Genomic DNA, 14,486 nt, shown 5'->3' with positions numbered 1-14,486 from the left:
GAAAACCTCTAAAAAAGAAATGGTTAATCCCTCATTTTTATTACGTTACATGGATCCTTGTTGACACAATTTTAAAACAATTTGGGCTTTGTCAATAATTTGAAATACACTAAGAGGTTGTTGGTTGTCTAAAAGAAAAAAAAATTAAGAGTTTGTTTTGGATGGTGGTGGTACCATCTACAAAAATAGTTATAAACCTTACCAGGACTTAAGAGAAGCAACCCTGTTAAGGAGAACTACATAAATTTAACAGTTTACGGTACAAACAAACAAACTAAAAGTCAGAGAGACAGACATCCTATTACTATCAATTATTTCAATGATGATGATTGTGTGAATTGTAAACAAAAACGTTTTATTGAATAAAAATCACAGAAACATCATAGTATCAAATTTATTTATTTAAATAATAAAGCTCATTTAAAATTCTGAAAAATCTGATAAATAGAAAAGGTTTTATTTTCCACTTAATGCTGCAACAGCAAGTGTGCCCAGAAGTGCACCCTTGAAAACTCCAAACAGCCCACCAAGGCCCAGAGGCAGCAGTCCAGTATTGGTACTGATAGAAGTTGCATTTTAAAACAAGGATGCTTACATACAAAAGTAGTGAATATGTTTGAAGAGAGAAAGAGTGAAAAAAAGAGAAGGAAGGTTCAGAATAAAAGAAATAAAATAAGACTGAGAAAGAAAGAGAACTACAGAAAAATATCAAATAGTGATGGAGAGTAAAAGAGAAATAGATAGAGAGTGAATGAGATAAATGTACATATGTAGTAGAGTTGGAATAAAAAGCAGTCTTGCTACTAAAACAACATTTATAGATTCTTTTAGATTTGCATTTTTGAGTGCTTTGTTGCATTTTTTTTTGCTTTGGATATATTCATATTTTAAAGCTGCATTTATTTTTCAAGGACTGCTACAACAGCAGAGCCGAGTATGACTCCTTTGAAAGCCCAGGAATCCAAATTTGCCATTTGTTAAATAAAAAATTATTTTCTACAATCCTTATATAAAAGTAGCTGGATGTCTTTGAGTTTGTACCAAAGGATCTTAATAACCATTGAACCAATATGGTTCTGTACTAAAGAATCTTCCTAACCGCTGAACCGTTATGGTTCTCCTTTACAGGGTAGCTTCTGAAATGTCCCGGGAAGGTACCACCACCCTCCCAAAAGAAATCACCCCTTAAAAAAATAACCCCCCATCGAAAAAAAAGAAAAAAATTCAAACTTAGATTAAAAATAGGGGGATTTGCTTATCTCCCCCATCCTCAAGTGCCTCTAGAGGCCTGTAGGGGCGTAGCCACCAGTGTATAATAAAATGACATCTTTCCTTTGCTGTCTAGCTGGGCGATAACTATTGTTGTTGTTTCTGTAACCACCATATCCTCGATGTCTAAAAAAATAGACAGATTAATGGATATAACTTTCATCTTCCATCAGATTTTCATGTTCTATAATAAAGTGAACTCTGTAGCGGGCTAAAATCAGAATCTTCCTTTTCCCCACTTTCAACACATCCCTCCCCTCCAACTGGATAAACAGCTCGACCAAAACAAGGGAGGGGAAATTGCAACTTATATTGACGACAATTTGTCTCATGTCATAATATTCACGTATATTTTACATCCATTGATAGATTCATTATTGCCATGTGGTAGTCGATATATAATTGTATGGATATTGCACTAGATTTTCATCTACTCCCTATTGTGACATTGCCTCTTAAAGGGGTTGTATTGCATTATCATAGTAGCTTTTGAAAGGTTATTTTAGGCTAGGTTAAGTTGGGTGATTGTTCTGCGGGGTGGTTAGGCAATTGGCCCCGCAGAGTTCTAGCCCCCCGGCAAGAAAAAGGCAGAAAAGCAACTTTGAAAATGTATTTTTACATTACCCTGCATCTCTTTTGACAGTGTTGAGTCCTTCTCCAGGTGAAGTAATGGGAACAGATCCTGCGTGTACCAGGCTTGCCAGCTGCAGGCTTATGAACAGTACCTAAATTTACAAAATTGATAATTAAAAATTGGGGTTAGTCAATTCCCTTTCCCTCCCCCCCCCAAAAAAAAAAAAATATTTTTTAACTTTTTTTTGTTTGAAACTAAATAAAAAATGGAGGGGTCGAATTCAATCCCCAACCACCTCAAGTGCCCATAGAGACCTCTAGAGGCGTTGCCATTAGGCCCTAGGCAATATCATCATGTAAATAGCATACAACTAACTATTATGTTGCACTTTTATTGCAAAACCCTTGTCTAGAAGTCCTAAATGATTAATTAGTTAGTTTCACCAAGGAATAAGGTATAACCAACAAGCGAAATAAATCTAAAATAATATTTGGGGGGCAAATGGAGATGTCGTCAATTTTACAAAAAAACACGTATAGGTTTCTTGATTTATTTCCTAATTAATTTCGTTATTGGCAGAAGCTGAGTTTCACCTATTTTAGACTTTTAGACTTTTTGAAAAAATAAAAAAAGGACCCACCAAAAGTTGAACAGATGCCTTCATTTTGGACAGTAATTATCTTGATGTCTTGTCTACGACTGATACATAATTCATGTATAATGTCGTTTTTATAGACTAATTGTACACGTGGCTATTCCGCGCCAAATCAGGCAGTGTTGCATGTGTAGGTTCTAATTATGCATTTTTTCTGCTCTTAAAAAGACTGTCGGATAAATTTGTTGCAAGAAAAAAATCTAACCTGAAACTAATTTCTTTAAATTAACACTTTGATTTAAAATTTTGATCCTCTCTCTTCAACATGAAGTGCAAAACTTTACTATACATAGCTTTGCAAAAATAGCTAGCCGCATATTTTTCAAAGGCAAAGCTTTTCTTTTCTTACATCTGTATGTCGGTGTAGTGCTGTAAATATATTTTACGCTTCAATTTAATCAAAGAACAAAAGCTTCAGGTTAAATTCTTAAATTAAAATTTCCAACGATGACAGTCCTTTTATTAGAGATTACTTAATAAATAAAGGCTTTAAAGCTAGATCAAATTTAAGGTGCACCTATATTTAATATACATAATTTACACAAGGACAAACATACGACTGTACAGTGTAGAACATCCATTTAATGGGGGGGGGGAGGAGGGCGTGATGGGTTCTAAAGGTAAATTCAACATCAAAGTGTGCCAATAGAGACCTCTGTGGAGCTTAGCTGCTAGTGTATGGTAAAGCAACAGACTAACATAACGGACATGCTTTAAATAAATAGTAGCTATTAATAAAAGAGGAGTTTTTGATATTTAATAAAGTTAAAATCCTAATTTTTGTTTCTGTATTATGTAATCAGTTTTTAAAAGCGAAGCTTTTCTATAATTAGGGTTGGTCCGTAACGTTTAGCTCTTTTTGTTAATTTATGTATTTTAGAATTGTCCTATCAATTTCAAACTTTGCATGGGGATTCCTGTTGTAGTTAGGTAAGATTTAGAAGGCACAGTAACTCTATAATCGTTACCAGATTGTCCTTACGTCCATTTTAAACATGTTGATTTTTAACTTTTTAAACATAAAATTTTTATGTGATATAAATAATAGATTGTTCTGATTTTTGGAATACTGATTCCTAGGACAACAAAGTACAATGTAATAAGCGAAGCATCTCTATAATTAAGTCATAAAAATGTAAGTATGTCATTAAACATAATTCTGTATTTAGGCAGTTTTTCAACAAATTGACTTAAAATTTTGTTCGACTTTTATAGATTTATATTTTGATTATTCAGTTATGACACTACTGGTGTTAATGTTTGTTTGTTCTCTTTTAGAGCTTTGCTGTTATGGATGTTTTTATCCTTGTTGAACTAGAACTATATAAGTCTAGGGTTAGTGAGATGCTAAGCTACAGACATATTGATATCATGTTAATTATTCATAACGATAGAATAGCAATGAGATTAGTATAAACCACTGCACTGGTGGAAAAAAAAGAGATTCTGCCTTAATAATGGATGTAGAATATACGTGGATATTATAACAGGATAAAATTGTCGTCAATTTAGGTTGTATTTTCCTCTTGCGCTTTTTTAGGTTGTATATCCAGTAGGAGGGGAGGTGATGGGGAAGATCGTTATTTTAGCCCACTACAGAGTTCACTGTATCATAGAACATGAAAATCTGGCGTAAGATCCATGTAATAATAAATCCATTGCCTTAATAAATTAAATGAGGCCTTTTTAGTAGATGCAAGACAATAAAAAATCCATAATTAAAAAGGGGAATTATTTTTCAAATCTTTTACATGCAAAGATTTTTTAGCAGCACAAATTCTCTATAAATATTGAATGTTCGTAAATTGATCCTTTACTATCATTAAAGTAACTATGTTTTTTTTTCAGGTAGGCTTTATAGTTATATTTTTAGTTAAACTATATATATTTTAGGGAAGTTTCACATAGGTTTAAGGATGGTTTTTGGCTATTCATTTTAAGATTCCAGTCTTGGCCTGGTTTAAGGCTATTTTCTGCTCAACCTTTTCTTTCAAATACGAAAACTCAAATGGTTAGGGTGCAGTCACTAGTATTATATAAAATAGTAAGGTGTTTTTGGTTCGTCCCGAGTAGGTTTCAGGCTATTTTTAGACTCTTTCAATGTTGTTAGTGCAGCAACATATAAAACATTTGTGATAAATAAACTCAATTTATTTTGTTAATTTAAAGCATTAAATATAAATAAAACAATTATAAATAATATACATGAATGATCATACAGTAATATACAAAATTACACTAATCAAAGATTTCTCAGGGATTGGCAGCCGCACATCACTTACCTGACGTCTCGGGAAATCTATTTTTTACAATTTAAAAAAAAGCAGCTGTTTGTCTAACTTTAACCAAAAAATGACGATTCCTCTTTTTAAAAAATTAAAAAATATTCAAAGTATCTAAACGGGTTAAAATTTGAGACTTAATAGCGGCTGATGCGCAGCTGCCAAGCCCTTGTGATACACCTACAAAAATAAAAATATAAATAAAATTGTCAAAATAAATATTTTTATGCACGTTTTGCTTTGAATAAATATCACCGATGTGCAGATTTTATTAGTTAATACAATTATGAAAAAAATAAGGATACAATTTATGACAAGGATGATAACGTCTAATAGATGCAAAGCTTATTCAATAAAATGATAAAATAAGGATGACAACATCCATAATTAGCGAATCACAAAAATATCATTAATGGACAAAAACTCACTGCCTCACTAAAATCAGTGAAGCACGCTAAAAATTAGGTGGGGATAATTTTACCTCACTGTGAGCCTCACTGATTTTAGTGAGCCAGTAAGCCAAAAAAAGTTTTATAAGAATCCACCTTTGTATACTGGATGCATCGTTGGTAAGGAATATCACATTTTCCCTATACCATGACGGACTGACGGACGGTCAGACAACGTGTATTGTAGAGTTGTTATGCTACAACCTGTACATTTGTTATGTTACCGACAGGAAATTTGACTTATATAGAATAGGTAGGCTTATAGTATTAAGGATATTTCAAAAACAGATTATTTATAAGGATGAAGCTTGATTTGAAAAAATAAATGGCAGAAAAAATGCCACAAAATAATTTTAATTAAGCTTTTGTGTCGACATATGAAAAAATAAAATGTTTGGTCCCCTGTACAAAAATACCCTATTTCGTTCGGAATTACTTGCAGCTACACTAATTGAGGTTTCTTAAGGTTTCCAAGTATAGGGGGATGGGCCGCGACCCTTCACTTAAAATTTTAGTTTAAAAAAAAAGTAAAAGTAATTTTTTTAGAAGGGTGGGACGATTCCTCTCATTTGTTGGAGGTGCCCTCCCTTCAAAAATAAAAACCCTTCCCAGAAACTACTAGAAGCTTCACTGTAAAGCAAGAAAGTCAATAATTCTGTCAACATGAAAATAGTAGAAAGGAGAAGTATCCATCTTTCATTGAGTAGATTTTATTTATGTCTTTCAGGGGAAGAATCATTTCATGTTCTCATGTTTGTCTTGATATCTTCAGGGGGCGGGGTGAGCATGACCCGCGGGGAGGACTGAACCTTGAACTCGTGTTCTGGAGATATGGATTTCACTGACTGAAATATTATTATTTGCTTTTTATTAAATAATACTGTGCTGGATTTGATTGTAAGGCGGCTTTCCTCGATTTTTACTTTAGATTAGGAAAGTTAGGTTATATTTGGTACAGGTATCCCTTCAAGGTTGGGACCCCCCATAGGGGTTTTGCATTAAGAAAAAAAAATATCCATCACCCTGAATTTACAACTTATTCCAGAAATAAAAATTATTTTTTAAAAAATGAATGTAAAAAACTTTAAAATGCGCAACTGCTGCTATGTCAAGCGCATTTAATTCCAATGTAAATTGAAAAGCTCCAAGACAAAGGCCGTGTAATCGATAAGATGGTGCTCGGTTCTACAACGATCTACGGAAGGCTTTAACCAGTGAGCTCCGCTAATAAAAAAGCAAAAAATTTCCTTATTAGAATGGCTCTTGGATAATCCATCAATGGTTGTTGAATTCGCCAGAATAGAGGGGGACATGGAGCGTTCTTTGGTGACCAGGGGGGTTCTCTTCATTCTAGTTATGGATGGATCATCCAGTGACGTAGAGTGCTGTAAACCTGAATAATAAGAAAATGGTCATTAAAGGGAGTAGTATCTTTTGAAAAATTGTGAGTAAGCTTTCTGTCAAATGCGCTTATTAGGTCAACTGTTTTTAAATGTGCATTTAATTATACTATGCGTTTGGTCAACATTAAGAACAGTGTGACTTAATAGGCGCATTTGACTAGAAGCTTACTTACAACTTTACGAAATTTTGCAAAAGCTAATATTTCATTTATTTAGATCTTTCGTAAAGATAAATAAGATTATCCCTTCCGCAGATTTATTTTATTGGTTGAAAAGTTTGTACAGTGCTTAGTACGAACTAACCAATCAAGATTGAATAAAAGTACCCAAAAGTTTTAAACCAACCATTATATAAAGCTTTAGGTACCAGTGTAATTTACAGTCCAATGTCCCCACCCTTCCCTGATAACACTAAAAGATGAAGAAAAACAAGAATATTTATGTATCGCATCCTATTATAAACAGTTGTCCGCGGGTAGTAAAATAAGAATTATACTTTGTATTTCACCAAGCGGATTCGCCCCTTGCATCTAGGTGAGGAAGCAGAAAAAAGAAACATAATAAAACCAAAAACTTAAATCTAAAACTATCCTGGGACCTATATGAAGTTTACTAAATACGGAGAATTTAATTGGTTTAGTGGTTAGCGAGATCTAAACGGACGAACACAACCTTTTACTACTTACATAATCCTATAAAAAAGGTTGTGCAATCAAAGGGTTCTGACCTCTATTAACTTATACCTGTAATTTTAGAGGACAGCCCCTTGGATGCCGCCTTGAACATCGTGGGGGACTTCGCTCTTTCATTGGCTGATTTCAAAATTTTATTTTAACCAATTTTTAAAAATTCTTTTAGGTCAAGTCAAAAAATAAAATCTTAGGGGGGGGGGGGGGGTTAGTTGAATAGAAAACTTTTTCTAGAAAAGTATTTTTTCCGACATTGACAAATCCCTAAAACCCTTAAAAGTTATAAATTTACCCAATACTGCAGAAAACTAAAAATGTTTATTTTGATGGTAGCAATTTAAAAGTTTGGTTAATATAAATTCCTTTTATTCTTGAAGGGGATATTGGTCGGTCACTGTCGGTAGATCTCACCCAGCTAGGCGATTCTTCACGGTTTGGGGATAGCTTTGACTGAAAAAATATTATTTTGAGAGATATTTTCTGTTTGTAAGAGTGTCTGTCTGTATGTATGTCTGTAGATTTGTCTCATCGTGTCGTGTCTATCTTTGACTTTGTCCGTCTTATTGTTTATGTGTCTGTCTGTTTGTTTGCCTCTTTGTCTGTCTGTTTCTCTGTATTTTATATTAATCTGTTTTCAGTTTATGTGACTGTCTGTATAGCTGTATGTTTATCTGCCTTTTATTTTGTTTGTCTGTTTGTTTACCCATCTGTGTCTATTTGTTAGTCTATATTTTTGACATTCTTTTAGTCTATATTTCCAACAGTTTGTTTTTCAGTTTCTCTGTTATTTATTTATATACATTTTTTACAGTCTGTGTGTCTGTTTGTCTATCTGTTATCTGTGTGTGTGTTTACATGAATTTGTCTGTCAACCTTTCTGTCTGTCGTTCTGATTGTCTGTATTTCTATATTTATAATTGACTGTTTGTCTGTCAGTTGCATGTTTGTATGTTTGTCTGTCTGTATATCTATCCAACCCACCTGTGTAGTAGAATCTATAAAACTAGATCTCAAAAAGTTTGGAGACTGGGGGGTGGGAGATTTAGACCTCCTTGCAAATTCAAGGGGGGAGGGAGACTTGGTTCTTTCTGTAGATGGGGATTTTAATCCTGTTTTATCAATATTTATATTATTAATTATAGTTTTTAGGAGTAATTAAACCCTGAACCACTTCATTATGCAATCTACATTTTTCTGGATATTTTGTCTACGGTAGTCCATAAGTTTACAGCTTAAGAGTACATTGTTTCTATTTGTTAAAGCAACACGTATGATAAAAGAAAAAGACTCTGTTTAGAGTTAAATGCTTATATTTCAATCAAAATCTTTATTTTTGTATTTTTTACCGATCCACTTCATTATGCAAATCAAAAGAAAATCAATAGGAAAACGTTTGTTTTGCCCTTTTCTCCACTTTTATAAATTAATTCTGATAAAATAACAATTTTTTAAGGGATTTATGCATTAATTATAATGAAAAACAGTTTAAGGAAGATTTTAATGATTTTTCTAAATAAGAAATAATTGAAAAAAAGAAATTCTATCCCTATCACTTTAGAGGACAGCTGCCGACCCCCAGTCTTATGGATGAAGCTAAATACATGTTAAAAATAAAAATTAGCCTGAAAAGTATACAAAAATGTTTTTTGATGTGTTAAAAAACTCCATTTTAAAATCTTGATTTTGAGGATGATGGCCTTTAAGATGCTCTTACTGGTGGTGATGGTGAGCTAAATGTTATCAAAGTGCATGCCCATGATGAAAACTTATATATTGAACTATGGTCCAATTTTTGTAGTCATAGCAACCTCCAGCCAAGCAATATTAAAAACGAAAAAAATTGCAATTTTAATTACTAAAATTCATAAAGTAAATAATGTAGTTTTTAGATAATGGTTATATTTCATATCGAGAAGCTCCACTGGAGGCTGCTATGACTACAAAAAATGGTACATAGGTTAATAGACAAGTTGTTATAATGGTCATGTACTTAGATAACATTTAGCTCACCTTCACCACCAGTAAGAGCATGTTAAAGGCTATCAACCTCAAAATCAAGATTTTAAAATGGACTTTTTTAACACATCAAAAAATATTTTTTATACTTTTCAGGGTAATTTTTATCTTTAACATGTATTTAGCTTCATCCATAAGACTGGGGGTCGGTAGCTGTCCTCTAAAGTGATAGGGATATAATTTCTTTTTTTCAATTATTTCTTATTTAGAAAAATCATTAAAATCTACCTTAAACTGTTTTTCATTATAATTAATGCATAAATCCCTTAAAAAATTGTTATTTTATCAGAATCATTTTTTAAAAGTGGAGAAAAGTGTAAAACAAACGTTTTCCATTAATTTTCTTTAGATTTGCATAATGAAGTGGATCGGTAAAAAATAAAAAAATATAGATTTTGATTGAAATATAAGCATTTTACTTTAAAAAGAATCTTTTTCTTTTATCATACATGTTGCTTTAACAAATGGAAACAATGTACTGTAAAGCTGTACACTTATGGACTACCATAGACAAAATATCCAGGAAAATGTATATTGCATAATGAAGTGGTTCTGGGTTTAGTTGACAACCTGAGGTGGATTCTTTAAAAAATCTTTGGCTCAATGCCTCACTAAAATTAGTGAGGCTCGCTAAAAATTTTCGTGAAAAAATTCTTCAAAAGCGCACTAAAGATATACAAAATTAAATAAAATCATAAAAGGGTTATCAACATAAGATTTTGTTTAATTTTTGTAGATTTTTGATGCGATTTTGGAGGATTTTAAAAAAAAATTCTTAGCAAACTTCACTAATTTTAGTGAGGTAGTGAGCCAAATTTTTTTAAAGAATCCACCTCTGTTTAGAATTGATCTTTAGATCTTAAACTTGGTATAGTAAACATTTTAAAAACAGAAAATATTAAAAGTTTGGTAAAACTATGTCTTTTTTAATAAGTAAGTGTAGCATATATATAATTATTTAGACTATTCTACCTTAAAGCTTTACAAAGTATCTAAAAAAATCAGCCATGTGACGTCATAAAAATAAGGGCTGAGAGGAGAAGTGGAAAAGAAGACACCTAAAAAAGAGATGGAAAAACCCTCCTTTTTATGACGTCACATGGCTGATTTTTGAGACACTTCGTAAAGCTTCTTCTACCTTTAAGTCAAAGATAACTAAAGCTTTAAAGCTTATTCCCTTAGACTTTTCATTGCAATATTTGTTTTCAGAAATAAAGCAATTTTTTTTTATAAAATTTGCTTTGTCTGTCAGTCAATATGCTAAATTGAATTTCACAGCTTCTGTTCAAGATAGACAACTGATTTTTTTATGTAAATTTTTTATCAATAATCATTCAGAATATAGATTATTTGGTCCGTTGGTCCACAAAAGAACAATACATAAATAATGTAAAAAGGTTTCGTGATTTTTTAATAAATATATTCCTGAATCATATGTGATGGTTGACTTCAGAGATAACTCCAAGGGGGATGGTGACTTAGATCTGATGTTTGGCAGGGTTTATCATTTTGATAAAAAAATTTATTTTCATTGTAAAGCCCTATGAAAAATTCGACGTTTGCTATATTTTAGCGGCATGCTGCATTAGTACCCAAAGTCTCAAAAAATAGTGAAAATAAGCAAAGTTGCATTAGTCCTGGTACCCAAAGTACATTGTCCCATTACAATATCCCTCCTAACACACGTAATCTTCTAGAATTTATAACAGCCCTAAAATGGTTTCACCCTCTATATAAATCATAAACCATCAACAAACAAAAAATCTTAGTCTGCTTTTGTTGAATCTGCTGTTTTACGATTCTTTTGGGACCCTTCAAATGACGATATAGAAAGCAAAAAGAAGATAAAATTTACAAAATTTAATGCATTCAGACATTCATACGATCTAGTACCAAGAATCTAAAGGGATAAGACGATGGTCGATAAATGTATGTGTTTGTGCAATGATGATGCACAAAATTATCCCTTCTGTGTATTAAAATAAGTGGTTGAAACGTTTAAACACTTAACTTAATAAACCATCCAATAAAAATTATATAAAAGTACCTAAAATTGTTAAGCAAGCGAATAAGATTTTAAAACTTTGGGGACTAATGTAATAAACAGCTTTTTGTTCCCTTCCTTTTGTCTAGTACCTTAAAGAGAACCTGCAAATCCTGGGGGTTAATTAATCACAACTAAATATATTTCTAAGTGAAAATTGTCACAGTTTTTTTTTCCAAATGTTTAAGCCTGTCCCTAGATTTGATAGACTCTGTTGGCGAATTTGACTTTGTAGACTCTGCTGGGTTGGATTTATCTGTTCTTGTTGGGCTTAACTGCATTTCAAAACTGAAATAATATCATAATACGATGTATAGATTTAGTACAATTAATTGGATTGGTGTTAAATATTTATTTTTCCGCGAAAAGCTATTAATAATATTATGAGTTGAATAGCTATTTCTCGCATGGTATTATAAACAGCTTTCAGCGGATTTAAAATGTACAATTATGTGATTGTACATTTTTATATTCGTAGAAAACTGGTTATGAGACGATGCTAGACATAATTTTTGCGTATGAATGAGAACCGGTTCTTATTCACCGGATATTAATCAGTTTCGAATGAATACGAGAAAAAATATTAAAACATACATATGTACAAAAGTTATAGGAACATTACCGACTTACAGACGGAAACGGCTAACTCATCATTTTTTGCTGCTAACAATTCACCTTGATATTTTTCTGACAGCTGTCTCATTGGTCTTTTCTTCTATAGGACTTGTCTTTTCTTTCACAGGGTTAGCATTGCCCGCAGGGCGGCTATACCCTGCAGGGCTGCTATACTCTGCAGGGCTAGCCTTCCCCGCCGGGTTTAGGACACTCTGTTGTCCTGTAAACTTCATTGGAGGACATGACATCTTTTTCTAAACAAAAAATAAAAAAGTTTGACCAAAAGCTTCCTTTTAAGCCTTAAAAAATATGCTTCACTTTCTGTATAAAAAAAGAAGACATTTAACTAGCGTATTAAATCAGGGATCTAAAGGGATAAGAAAATGGCAAATAAATTAATGAACATCCCAAATAATGATACACAAAATACTTTCTGTAGAATAAAATTTGTGGTTGAAACTTTTAAACAATCAACAATCAAAATTCACAAAAGTCCCAAAAGCTGTTAAGCCAACGAATAAGAAAACGTTATTATAAAACTTTGGAGACTAAAGTAAAAAAACAGCCAATTGTCCCCCCCACCCCTATCTCTCTGGTATTACATAAATTACAATAATTTGAGAACTAAAGCTGTGTCATTATATGATTTTTACAATTTTTTTTGTATTGACGTTAAAGGTTTAAACCCGTGCAGAATGTAATTTCAAAAACGTATACCTTCGCAAAACTGTTCTTTTCTTCTTTTGTCTAAAACAAGCATTTAAAAGCATTAAATTAAAATAAAGTACTACATAAAATATTTTAAGAATCATTGCAACAGTATTGGGACTAATATAAATATTAAACAAAGATGACAACATCCATAAGTAGTATAGCTGACCAAAAATAATTATAGATTTGCACGGGGAGAAAGTCGCTCAAAAATCATCCACGTGATATCATAAAAATGAGGGATTATCCTTTTTTGGAGGATTTTCTTTTCCCCTTATCCTCTCATCTGCCTCATTTTTATGACGTCACGTGTCTGATTTTTGATCGACTTTCTCCACGTACAAATAGATTAATAAAAAGACAAGATGATTATAAAAAATCATATGATCAGTTGTCATATTAAAAGAGAAAGCTAAAATAGTAGCCAAAAAATACGTTAGGACAGACAAAGTGAATTATAGAGTAGCTTCGCTTTTGAAGAATAAAATTTGTATCATGTATTCATCCTAATAAAACAGTACCTCTTCCAAAACTGCCAAAGCAACCGCCGACGGCTGAATCGAAGCTTTCTGACTGGCGGGTGAGGGAGACCGTTTCGGCGGTGACCTTCCATCTCTAAACCTTGAGATTAATGGATGTAGAATATACGTGGATATTATGACAGGAGAAAATTGTCGTCAACTTAGGTTGCAATATCCCCTACCATTTATTAGTCGTGCCTATTATCCAGTAGTATTGGGTAAATGCGGTTGGTGGGGGAGATCGTTATTTTAGCCCGCTATAGAATTCACTTTATTATATATAGAACATGAAAATCTTGTGTAAGATCCAAGTAATAATAAATCCAGTTTGAGAATAAATATTGACAATAATAGATCTATTACTCTAGATACGCTGTCAGACTCAAGTATCAGTCAAACATAGAAAGCTTTTTCAGCTGACTTATTATATATTGATGAAATAAAATAAAACTGCCATTTCATACCAATATTTTTACACGTTCTAATTTATAATAAAGTCGGATTGTTTCTTCATTGGGTTCTTATTGGTCGAATTTACTGATTAGGTATCTAGAACAACCAATGGGGTTGTTTACCTTCCTCAAACAATTACCCCCCCCCCCCTTAGCATTAAAATAAAACACTAGAGAGGGAAAGGGTTAAAAAGCTGTATCTCCCCATCGCACTGTCATTGTGCCCACTTTCAATTGGGTCATTGAAAATCAACCAATTGTGTGGTGTTTATTAACACAGCCAAGTAGCAGGAAATAATTTGGTAGCAGACGAATAAGGTCATTGAAAAAGGAAGAAAGGTAGTTATCTGTATATACATCTATACTATAGATCTGTTCCCCCAACAATTTATAAAAAAATACATTAAATTATCCCTATTCAAACCTTTAAAACCCCTCATTTTATCCCCCTCCAAAAAGCTTGGACGTCATTAAGAACAACTATATCTATATTATAAGTTACCTTCTATAGAAGCTTTGTACATAGGTAAATACACACTTCCAGTCAGGCTTTTGAAATCTAAATCATTTTAAATCTATTATTTAAATGGATGGATATGTGATTCAGCAATGGATATATAATTATTGGATATTGTGACAGGGGAATCATTGTCGTCAATTTTGGTTACAAGTTCTCAGATATAGTGCAGGCCTCACTGAAAATGAAAATCATGCTTTCCTAGGACTTTAAACCAAAGATCATGCAATCAAGGGGTTGCTTGTCTGTTACTAAATTTCATAAGGTCTTTGAATTATGCCTTGACCCA

General features: G+C 32.5%; 1 protein-coding gene and 2 long non-coding RNA genes across 3 annotated transcripts in view; all 3 read right to left on the bottom strand.

Annotated features, from left to right (window-relative positions):
* Positions 1-380: 380 nt before the first annotated feature.
* Positions 381-2,605, bottom strand: LOC145305842 (uncharacterized). Its single transcript, XR_013874747.1, has 4 exons — positions 2,484-2,605; positions 1,894-1,994; positions 1,335-1,395; positions 381-561 (listed from the first exon to the last, which is right to left on the bottom strand). It is a non-coding gene; the product is annotated as an uncharacterized LOC145305842 (long non-coding RNA).
* Positions 2,606-5,073: 2,468 nt separating this feature from the next.
* LOC145305556 (uncharacterized) lies at positions 5,074-8,427 on the bottom strand. The gene is made up of 5 exons (XR_013874616.1): positions 8,303-8,427; positions 7,686-7,771; positions 7,376-7,446; positions 6,479-6,622; positions 5,074-6,076 (listed from the first exon to the last, which is right to left on the bottom strand). It is a non-coding gene; the product is annotated as an uncharacterized LOC145305556 (long non-coding RNA).
* Positions 8,428-10,667: 2,240 nt separating this feature from the next.
* Positions 10,668-14,486, bottom strand: part of LOC145305444 (uncharacterized) — a 141,553-nt gene continuing 137,734 nt past the window's right edge. The window contains exons 8-13 of the mRNA XM_080147060.1: positions 14,183-14,239; positions 13,229-13,328; positions 12,714-12,743; positions 12,057-12,250; positions 11,580-11,669; positions 10,668-10,824 (exon numbers count right to left, since the gene is read on the bottom strand). Coding sequence (XP_080003186.1) covers positions 10,668-10,824; positions 11,580-11,669; positions 12,057-12,250; positions 12,714-12,743; positions 13,229-13,328; positions 14,183-14,239 — 628 coding nt within the window. The remainder of the gene's footprint in view (positions 10,825-11,579; positions 11,670-12,056; positions 12,251-12,713; positions 12,744-13,228; positions 13,329-14,182; positions 14,240-14,486) is intronic.

Source organism: Acartia tonsa, chromosome 14 (assembly GCF_053477335.1).
Source record: "Acartia tonsa isolate MP-2025a chromosome 14, ASM5347733v1, whole genome shotgun sequence".
NCBI classification, from domain to species: Eukaryota; Metazoa; Arthropoda; class Copepoda; order Calanoida; family Acartiidae; genus Acartia; species Acartia tonsa.
Note: the sequence above shows the minus strand (reverse complement) of the source record. Positions and strands in the feature narration are given on the sequence as shown.